At 58.4% G+C, this 11,146-nt stretch overlaps 1 protein-coding gene across 1 annotated transcript; it reads left to right on the top strand.

The window, feature by feature from the left end:
• Nucleotides 1-7,331: 7,331 nt before the first annotated feature.
• LOC134049338 (immunoglobulin superfamily containing leucine-rich repeat protein 2-like) lies at nt 7,332-9,446 on the top strand. Its single transcript, XM_062501699.1, has one exon. It carries the CDS (start codon nt 7,332-7,334, stop codon nt 9,444-9,446), a length of 2,115 nt encoding a protein of 704 aa, XP_062357683.1.
• Nucleotides 9,447-11,146: the final 1,700 nt, after the last annotated feature.

Raw genomic sequence — 11,146 nt, 5'->3', positions numbered from 1 at the left:
AATCCCCAAATCCCAAATCCCCAAATCCCAAACCCCAAATTCCCAAACCCTAAATTCCCATGGCTGGAATGGGAACAGGGACACACGGGGGGTGGCACTAGGGACAGGGACAGGGGAGGTGACAGTGGGGACACATGGGACTGGCAGTGGGGACACAGGGAGGTGGCAGCCGGGACAGGTCCCAAATCCCAAACCCCAAGTTCCAAATCCCCAATCCCCGAATCCCAAATCCCGGATCCTAAATCCCAAATTTCCGTGGCCAGGATGGGAACAGGGACACAGAGGTGGCAGAGGGGACAGGGAGGGTGACAGTGGGGACTGGGACAGGGGGAGGTGGCAGAGAGGACACGGGACCGGCACTGGGGACACAGGGAGGTGGCAGCAGGGACAGGTCCCAAAACCCAAATCCCAAACCCCAAACCCTAAATCCCAAATACCAAAACGCAAATTCTGGAGTTCCCAAGACCCAAATTCCAAATCCGGAACACGAAATCCTAAATCCCAAATCCCCGGAGTTCCCAAACCCCAAACCCAGGATCCCAAATCCCAAACATCAGTTCCCGAATCCCGGTTATCACCGCCGCCAGGGGGCGCCCGCATCCCGCGCTGGACGATCCGATTTTAGGGAAAACCCGGGAATTTGGGGATTTTGAGATTTCTCGGGATGGCGAAGTCAGGGAATCCCAAAATCCCGGTTGGAATTGGGAATCCCGCCACATTCCAGATGGTTCCTCGGCTCCGGGAGTTTCCTAGGCCAACATCTGGGCAGGAGAAATTCCCAGATCCAGGGGATGGGGAGAGATCCGATCCCAACATCTGGACACAACAAATCCCAGATCCAGGGGCTCCAGAAGATCCCGATCCCACAGGATTCTTCTGTCGGATCAGCCTTTTCCTGGATGGATTCAGGCTGCAGGAAAGGCGGGAATGAGAATTAATCCCTGGGATGTTCCCAAACCTGGATATTCCAGGAATTCCTGCTGGAATCAGGGCCTGGGAAGAGTCCAAATCAATGGAATTTTTTCCACAGATCTGGGAATTTTGGGAGGGAAATTATCTGGGATGGGATTTTTTGGGAGCTCCATTCTGAGACCCCCAAGTCTTGAATTCCAGAGCTTCCCAGAATTCCTAACCCCAGCTCAGGATTTTCCAAATTCCAAACCAATCCTGATTTTTCCCATTTATTTCCATTCCCTTCTTTATTTTAATGGGAATATCAGTCACTTTCCCACATTTTCCCCATTCCTGCTTTTCCTGGGATCTTAAATCCAGAATCACCTGGATCCAAGGAAAACAGGAAAAGTGGGAAAAAGCAGGATTGGTTTGGGAATTGGAGCTGGGGGGCAGATTCCAATAAATCGTGGATGAGCCTGGAAAAATGTGGGAAAAATTCCCTGAGGGAATTTATTCCATGATAAAATTCCCACTTTTTTTTTCTTTTTCCCAGAGAAATCCCCTAACTGAAGATTTTCCCTTGAAAATTCCTGGAAAATCCAATAAAATTCAAGGTGGGAGGGTGAGGGAGGAAAACCAGGGATTGGGAATAAAATTCTTGCCATCTATCCATTGTCTTCCATGAAATTCCCATGGAAAAAGCTCCATCTGGATGGGAATCCTGGGAATGGGAAGGAAAACGGGAGTGAAGGATGAGCTTGGATTCTCCAAAGATGAGCCTTTCCCAGATTTTCTCCCTAGATCACCAAAGGATATTTTTTGGGAAGTGCTCCCTCTCTGAGCAGTTTTGAGGGATTTTTATGCACCCAAGGCCTGACTGAAATTCCTTGGATTCACCTCGGGATGCAAGATGGGAAAAGATGGATCTGGGAGGAGCTGGAAATCCTTTGGATCTCACTGTGGGGTTTCTCCTTTCCCCAAAATCATTCCATGGATTTTATCCCTGGATCGGCAGCTCCGTTCTTCCCATAAATCACTGTCCTGGGATCCCTGCGGATTTTTGGGATGAGAACATGGAATTTACTTCCCATGGTCACAAGGTGGGAATTCCAGAAGGAGATTCCCAACCCGCACCAGGCCTGATATCAGGAATAGAAAATTCAAATAAATCTCTGGAATCTGGAACGGCTCGGTGGTGTCCCTGCTGTTCCAGGGACAGGATAATTTTGGGAATCAGGAGGAGAGGGTCATGGCCTCCATCCATCCATCCATCCATCCATCCATCCATCCATCCATCATCCATCCATCCATCATCCATCCATCCATCATCCATCATCCATCCATCATCCATCATCCATCCATCCATCCATCCATCATCCATCCATCATCCATCATCCATCCATCCATCCATCCATCCATCCATCCATCATCCATCATCCATCCATCCATCCATCATCCATCATCCATCCATCCATCCATCCATCATCCATCATCCATCCATCCATCATCCATCATCCATCCATCCATCCATCCATCCATCCATCATCCATCATCCATCCATCCATCCATCATCCATCATCCATCATCCATCCATCATCCATCATCCATCCATCCATCATCCATCCATCATCCATCATCCATCCATCATCCATCCATCCATCCATCCATCCATCATCCATCCATCCATCCATCCATCCATCCATCATCCATCCATCATCCATCCATCATCCATCCATCCATCCATCCATCATCCATCATCCATCATCCATCTATCCATCATCCATCTATCCATCATCCATCCATCATCCATCCATCCATCCATCCATCCATCATCCATCATCCATCCATCCATCCATCATCCATCATCCATCCATCCATCCATCCATCCATCCATCCATCCATCATCCATCCATCCATCCATCCATCCATCCATCATCCATCATCCATCATCCATCATCCATCCATCATCCATCATCCATCATCCATCCATCATCCATCATCCATCCATCCATCATCCATCCATCATCCATCCATCATCCATCCATCATCCATCCATCCATCATCCATCCATCCATCCATCCATCCATCATCCATCATCCATCCATCCATCCATCATCCATCATCCATCCATCCATTCATCATCCATCCATCATCCATCCATCATCCATCCATCCATCCATCATCCATCCATCCATCATCCATATATTCCACGGTGGTGTCACTGGATGTCCCATGGAGGTGACTCCGGTGACAGTCGCGGGGCGCGGGCGGTGTCACCGAGCGGGGCTGGCTGTGACAAGGCAGTGCCACCACCAGGTGTCCCCTTCGCACAGCGGCTCGCGGTGACGCTGGGGACATAGCACTGTGACACTGACACGTGGGACCCTGACACGTGTGACATTGACCTGGTGACACCAAACCTGTGACACTGGGGACCCTGACCCTGTCACACTGACATTGGTCACACTGACATTGTCACACTGGCACTGTCACACTGACCCTGTTACACTGGCGTTGGTCACACTGACATTGGTCACACTGACATTGTCACACTGGCATTTGTCACACTGACATTGTCACACTGGCACTGTCACACTGATATTGTCACACTGACGTTGTCACCCTGACCCTGTTACACTGGCGTTGGTCACACTGACATTGGTCACACTGACATTGTCACACTGGCACTGTCACACTGACCCTGTTACACTGGCGTTGGTCACACTGACATTGGTCACACTGACATTGTCACACTGGCACTGTCACACTGATATTGTCACACTGACGTTGTCACCCTGACCCTGTTACACTGGCGTTGGTCACACTGACATTTGTCACACTGACACCGTCACACTGACATTTGTCACATGCCCACCCGGACCCCCCGTGTGTCCCCAAAGGTCCCTTGGTGATCCCCGGGTGGTGGCTCTGCCGTGCCTGGTGCAGGGGGAGAGGGGAGAGAAGGGAGAGGGAGAGAGAAAGGAGGGAAAAGGGAGGGACAAGTGGAGAGGGAGAGGGGACGGAAAGGAGAGAGAAGGGTGGGAGAGGGAACGACCCCAAAGGATCCAGGATATTATTCCCAGAACAGCAGAGATCCCAAAGGATCCAGGGTGTTATTCCCAGACTCGCTTGGCTGTGGGATCAGGATCAGCCGTTCCGTATCCCAAAGCTCATCCATCCCAAAAAACGGGGGTGGTACTTCGAGGTGGCATAGCAGCTCCCAAAAACCCCAAATCCTGGGAAAAGGGGTCTGAAAATTCCCACAAATCCCACTGTCCCAAATTTTCCATCCGTGCCAAGAAAAGCCTGTTCTCCAGGGGGAGCGGGAACCACTCTGGGTGTTTTTAGGGCCGTGAAGAGCTCTGCTGGAATGATACTGATGATCCCAATGGGATGTGATCAATAATTCCCATCCCATCAATCAATTCCAAAACGAAAACTGAGAAAAGGAATGGGAGGGGGAGAGGCGGAAAATGGAATGGGAAAATAACAGGATAAATCCAGTCTTGTAAGGAATATGGCTCTGTGCCCTCCGTGGATCCATGGATCCATCCATCCATCATCCATCCATCATCCATCATCCATCCATCCATCCATCCATCCATCCATCCATCCATCATCCATCCATCATCCATCCATCCATCCATCCATCCATCCACCCATTCATCATCCATCCATCCATCCATCCATCCATCCATCCATCCATCATCCATCATCCATCCATCATCCATCCATCATCCATCCATCCATCATCCATCCATCCATCCATCCACCCATTCATCATCCATCCATCCATCCATCCATCCATCCATCCATTATCCATCCATCATTCATCCATCCATCCATCATCCATCATCCATCCATCATCCATCCATCATCCATCCATCCATCCATCCATCCATCCATCCATCCATCCATTATCCATCCATCATTCATCCATCCATCCATCATCCATCCATCATCCATCCATCCATCCACCCATTCATCATCCATCCATCCATCCATCCATTATCCATCCATCATTCATCCATCCATCCATCCATCCATCATCCATCCATTATCCATCCATCCATCCATCCATCCATCCATCCATCATCCATCCATCCATCCATCCATCCATCATCCATCCATCCATCCATCCATCCATCCATCCATCATCCATCCATCCATCCATCATCCATCCATTATCCATCCATCCATCATCCATCATCCATCCAACCATGGATCCATCCATCCATCCATCATTCATCCATCATCCATCATCCATCCATCCATCCATCATCCATCCATCCATCCATCCATTATCCATCCATCCATCATCCATCCATCATCCATCCATCCATCATCCATCATCCATCCATCCATCCATCCATCCATCCATCCATCCATTATCCATCCATCCATCATCCATCCATCCATCCATCCATCCATCCATCATCCATCCATCCATCCATCCATCCATCCATCCATTATCCATCCATCCATCCATCATCCATCCATCCATCCATCCATCCATTATCCATCCATCATCCATCCATCCATCCATCCATTCATCCATCCATCATCCATCCATCATCCATCCATCCATCCATCCATCATCTATCCATCCATCCATCATCCATCCATCCATCATCCATCCATCCATTATCCATTCATCATCCATCCATCATCCATCCATCCATCCATCCATCCATCCATCCATCCATCCATCCATCCATCATCTATCCATCCATCCATCCATCCATTAACCATCCATCATCCATCCATCATCCATCCATCCATCCATCCATCCATCCATCCATCCATCCATCCATCCATCCGTCTGCAATGGATAATGAAGGCGGCAGGCAGAGCTCTGTTTGTCTGTCGTGACTCAGCCATCTCGGTGATACCGGCAGGAGTGGCTCGACCGCCCCGAATCCTCGCCGGGCCCCCCCCTCGGCATCCTCCTCGCCGCGGGGCGGAAATAGAGGGATCGGGATCGGGATCGGGAATGGGACAACACGGGCTAGAGCGAGCCGGGAATCTAACCCGCTGCGCAGATCGATGGTTCCTGCTCCGGGCTCGGGGCGAACACCGCCCGTGTCCAGCCAGTTCCTTTCCCTTTATCCCGGTTTCCCAGGGGAGGATTCCTCCGGGAGCGGGGTGTGGGAGCAGAGCCCTCTCCACTGCCGCCTCCGTGCTCCCTCCTTCCCGCTTCCAGGAGCGCCCGCACGGGCCGGCGTCGCCGCCGGAATTCCCGCACGGATGGGGAGCAGCGGCACGGAAGGTCCGAGCCTCTTTCCCTCCAACCTCCCGGGATGAGCGGGCGGGACGCCGGTGCCGCGCCCCGACGGCATCGCCGCCGCTCCGGGAGAACAGCGGGCACGGGAGAGCGGCGGGGATCGCCCGCAGGCTGAGCCGCGCTGACGGCTCGGCGTTGTTTGGGGTTATTTCTGTGTTTTCGGGGCGTAGCGGCGGTGCGGGACCGGCCGCGGGTGGGTGGGTGGTGGGCTGGGAGAAGGGGGTGGCGAGCGGGCGGAGGGGGAGGCTGGCAGAAATGCAAATCGCTGCCTCTCGCTGTGCCTCGGCAGCAGCCCGGAGCCGCTCGCAGCTCAGCCCCGGCAGGCGCGGGGGCAGCGGGCGGGGTCCCCCCGGTCCCCCCGCCCCTCGGGCGGCTGGCAGGAGGAGGATGAGGAGCGCCGGGAAGGGCTGCGAGTGGCGGAGAGGCACCTAGGAGAGGGTGAGTGGAGGGGGACAGGGGGACAGGGGCGGTCAGGAGAGCGGGGAGGAGGGCGGGGATGAAGTAGGGAGAGACGGCGGAGAGAGGGAGGGAGGCAGCGAGGGAAGGGAGAGGAAAGGAAGGCGAAAGAAATAATTGGGAAGATGAGGAATGAAAGCGGAGGATGAAGAAAAATGGAGGTTAATTAATTGATTGTTTTGAGGTGGGGGAAGTGGGGAAGGAAGAGCCTGATAAAGCCGGGGAAAAGAGAGTGAGAAAGGTGGGAAGAGCCAGCCAGAGAGGAGGAAAGGAAAACCTGATAGAGCCGGGAAGAAGAGAGTGAGAAGGGTGGGAAGAGCCGGCTGGGAAGGGGAGAAGGAGAAGCCTGATAGAGCCGGGAAAAAGAGAAGGGTGGGAAGAGCCCCCGAGTAGAGGAGGAAAGAAAAAACCTGATAGAGCCGGGAAAAACAGCGAATAGGGTGGGAAGAGCCAGGCACGGAGAAGGGAAGGGAAAGCCTGATCGAGAGGAGAAAAAGAGAGTGAGAAGGGTGGGAAGAGCCCCCGAGAACGGGAGGAAAGCGGGGGAGAGGACGAGGAGGGGATGAGCGAGCGGGCAGCAGCCGGGGGGAGCCGGGCACAGACAATGGGGCGCGGCCCCGCCGCCTCCGCCTCCCGCCGCCGGGCGGGGCCGGGGCGCGCTGGCGCTGAGCCCCGCGCTGTCCCCTGCCAGGGGGACATGGCCCCGCTGCTGGCGCTGCTGCTGGCCGCCCTGCTGGGCTCGGGCCGGGCGTGCCCGGAGCCGTGCGCTTGCGTGGACAAGTACGCGCACCAGTTCGCCGACTGCGCCTACAAGGAGCTGCAGGCCGTGCCCGCGGGGCTGCCCTCCAACGTGACCACCCTGAGCCTGTCGGCCAACAAGATCAGCTCGCTGCCGCGCGGCGCCTTCGCCGAGGTGACCCAGGTGAGCTCTCTGTGGCTGGCGCACAACGAGATCGCCGCCATCGAGCCCGGCGCGCTGGCCGTGCTGGCGCAGCTGAAGAACCTGGACATCAGCCACAACCAGATCGTGGAGTTCCCCTGGCAGGACCTGCGCAACCTCAGCGCGCTGCAGCTGCTCAAGATGAACAACAACCGCATGGCCCTGGTGCCGCCGGGCGCCTTCCGCACGCTCAAGGACCTGCGCTCGCTGCGCATCAACAACAACCGCTTCTCCACGCTGGCCGAGGGCATCTTCGACTCGCTGAGCTCTCTGTCGCACCTGCAGATCTACAACAACCCCTTCGAGTGCTCCTGCGCGCTGCAGTGGCTGAAGCGCTGGATGGAGAGCACGCTCATCTCCATCCCCGAGAAGGACTCCATCGCCTGCGCGCTGCCCGAGCGCCTGCGGGGCGTGCCGCTGGCCAGGCTGCCGGACCTGCGCTGCGCAGCGCCCACCGTGCAGCTCAGCTACTCTCCCGGCAGCCTGGACGCGGCCGAGCTGCCGGACGGGCTCACGCTGAGCCTGCACTGCGCCGTGAGCGGCTCGCCGCCGCCCGAGGTGCGCTGGAAGATCCGCACGGCCGGCCAGAGCCTGGAGCTCGGCGGGAGCGGCGCGGAGAGCGCGGCCAAGGAGGCGCCGCCGCCGCAGCGGGAGCCCGAGCGCTTCGCGGTGTTCAAGAACGGCACCCTGGTGATCCCGCGCCTGAGCAAGCGCGAGGAGGGCACCTACACCTGCGTGGCCACCAACGAGGTGGGCAGCAACCAATCCTCGGTTAACGTGGCCGTGGCGGGAGCGCAGAAACACCCGCTGGTGCCCGGCGGGGACCCGCTGGGCGGCAAGGGACAGGCGGGCGACAAGAAACCCGGCGCCAAGGGGGCCAAGAACAGCGTGCTGACCCCGGAGGAGAGGGGCAAAGGGCTGGGCCCCACCCGGCAGAGCCAGCCCTCCTCGGCGGCGGGGCCGGAGCCTGAGCGCCGGGGCCGCGTCCCTCTGGAGCCGCCAGCCCTGGGGAAGGAGTGCGGGTCCTCGCCGGGCGGCTCCAAGTACGTCTCCAACCACGCCTTCAACCAGAGCGGAGACCTGAAGCAGCACACCTTCGAGCTGGGCGTCATCGCTCTGGACGTAGCCGAGCGCGATGCCCGAGTGCAGCTCACCCCCACCCAGCCCGGCGGGGGCCACCTGGGAGTGCTCTACCTGTGCCAGCAGGGCCGCCAGGGCCACTCCCTGCTGCAGTGGTCGCAGATCGAGGCCGGCGTGAACTCGTACTGGTTCCAGGGCCTGAGCCCCGGCACCAACTACTCGGTGTGCCTGAGCTCGCCGGGCGAGGAGTGCCAGGTGCAGGTGGTGTTCACCACCAAGAAGGAGATCCCGTCGCTCATCATCATCGTGGTGGTCAGCATCTTCCTGCTGCTGCTGGCCACGCTGCCGCTGCTGGGCGCCACGTGGTGCCACCTGCTCGCCAAGCTCCAGGCCAAGCCCTACAAGCTCATCATGAAGGCGCAGAACCCAGACCAGATGGAGAAGCGCATGGCCGCCGACTTCGACCCCCGCGCGTCCTACCTGGAGTCCGAGAAGAACTTCGGCCCCGGCGAGGCCGGCGAGGCCGAGGACGACGAGGAGGAGGAGGAAGAGGAGGAGGGGGGGGATGAAGAAGGAGCGCGGTGGCGGCGCGGTGGGAGGGAGGGGGAAGGCGCGGCGGAGCTGGAGCGGGAGGAGAGCGTGGCCGCCAGCTCCATGGCGGAGTCGCAGTCCAAGGGCGGCGCCGAGGAGTTTGAGGTGCGCTCCGAGTACAGCGACAAGCTGCCGCTGGGCGCCGAGGCCGTCACCATCTCCCCGGAGATCAACGGCAATTACCGGCAGCGGCCCCGCTGAGCCCCCCGATCTCCCCGAGCCCCCCGGCCCCGCCGCCCCACACCCCCCGCTTCTCCCGGGGAAAAACCTCCAGGAACAACCGGAGCCATCCCCGCCTTTCCTCCTCCTCCTCCTCCTCCTCCTCCTGCTGCTCTCCCCTCGGTCCCCGGGCACGCTCGCTGCCGCCGGGATGAGCCTCCCACCATTTCGTTTCCATTTCGGGCGCCGCCGCCAACAACGATTCCCGCTCCCCCGCCTCCCTCCGCCGCCCGCCAGCCCCGGGCTCGCTTTCCCCTCCGAGGAAAAAAACGAAAAAATACCCCAGAAAAAAACCTCTAAAAGCAAAAACCCCGATAGCCCCAAATTCTCTTTGCTGGAATCTGTTCAGTTCCCGGCGGCTCCCAGCCGCTCCTCGGTGCTCGGTGAGTCCCCTCCGCTCCCCAGTTCTCTCCTGCCGAGCCCGGAGCTGTCCCCACCGAGCCTGGAGCTGTCCCCGTTCATCCCGGAGCTGTCCCCGTTCATCCCGGAGCTGTTCCTGCTCATCCCAGAGCTGTCCCCGCCGCACCCCGGCGCATCCCGATTTTCCCCGGCTGGTGCCGACATTCCCGTTCCCCGCCGCTCCGGGGCGATTTTCCCCGCTCCCCGGTGGATCTCGGGGTTCCTTGCTTCCCTCCGCTCCCGGGAAATGCTCCACGCTCCCCGGTGGGTGCCGACATTCCCGGTCCTCGCCATTCCCGGGAGATGCTCCGCGTTCCGCCGTGGGTGCCGACATTCCCGATCCCCGCCGCTCGCGGGCGGTTCTCTCCATACCCCGATGGATATTGGTGCTCTCCTTTCCCCGCTACTCCCGGTGCTCCCCGGTGCTCCCCGGTGCTCCCTCTCCCCGCACTCCCCTTCCCCGCTGGCTCCTGCCGCTCTCCCCTTTCAGCACCGGCAGCGCCGGGACAGCTCCGCGCCCCCCGAGGCTCCCGGGGGGCTCTCGGGGCTCCTCAATCCCAAATCCCCTCTCCTCAATCCCCAGCCCCCAGTCCCCGGTCCCCGCTCCTCAACCCCCTCTCCCGCGCTCCCCGATCCTCAATCCCCTCACCCCTGTCCCAATTCCCTCTCCCCGTCCCTGCTCCTCAATCCCCTCTCCCCTTTCCCCAATCCCCTCTTCCCAACCCCCCCTCTCGTCTCCCCAATCCTCTCCCCACAATCCCCCAATCCCTCAATCCCCTCTCCCTTCTCCCAATCCCCTCTCCCTGATCCTCAAACCCCTCTCCCCTCTCCCCCGTTCCCTCTGCCCTCTCCCCCATCCCCTCTCCCTTCTCCCCTCTCCCAATCCCCTCTCCCCTCTCCCCTCTCCCCGGTCCCGGCGGGGCCCCTCGATGTGTTTTGGGTAGAGTAGCCTTGTAGCCAAGTGTTTGTGCCCGCAGCCACCAGCCCAGGTGGCCACGGTGGCCACGGGGGAGCTCAGCCCGCTCGCCCCGGCCCCGGCCCCGCTCGCCCCGGGCAGAGCCGCGGGCGCTCTCCGTGCGCGTTCCTGTGTGTGCAGAGTCAATAAAAGGATTGAAAGCGGAGCCGCTCCGTGCTTTTGGGGTGAAAAACCGGGATTTCTGTCCCCCGGGGCGGGGAGGGGACAGCGAGGGGGTGGCACCGTCCTAAAAATAGAAATTCATTTTCCCGGCCGTAAATCGCGTTCCGTGCGCGCGGGGGGAAAATGGAATATCCCGAATCCATTA

The sequence above is a fragment of the Cinclus cinclus genome, chromosome 13 (assembly GCF_963662255.1).
Source record: "Cinclus cinclus chromosome 13, bCinCin1.1, whole genome shotgun sequence".
NCBI lineage: Eukaryota > Metazoa > Chordata > Aves > Passeriformes > Cinclidae > Cinclus > Cinclus cinclus.
The sequence above is the reverse complement of the archived record's forward strand: the minus strand, read 5'-3'. Positions and strand labels throughout refer to the sequence as shown.

Excerpts from the sequence above, each read along its gene's own strand:
- LOC134049338 (XM_062501699.1), top strand. The coding sequence starts at position 7,332 with ATGGCCCCGCTGCTGGCGCTGCTGCTGGCCGCCCTGCTGGGCTCGGGC.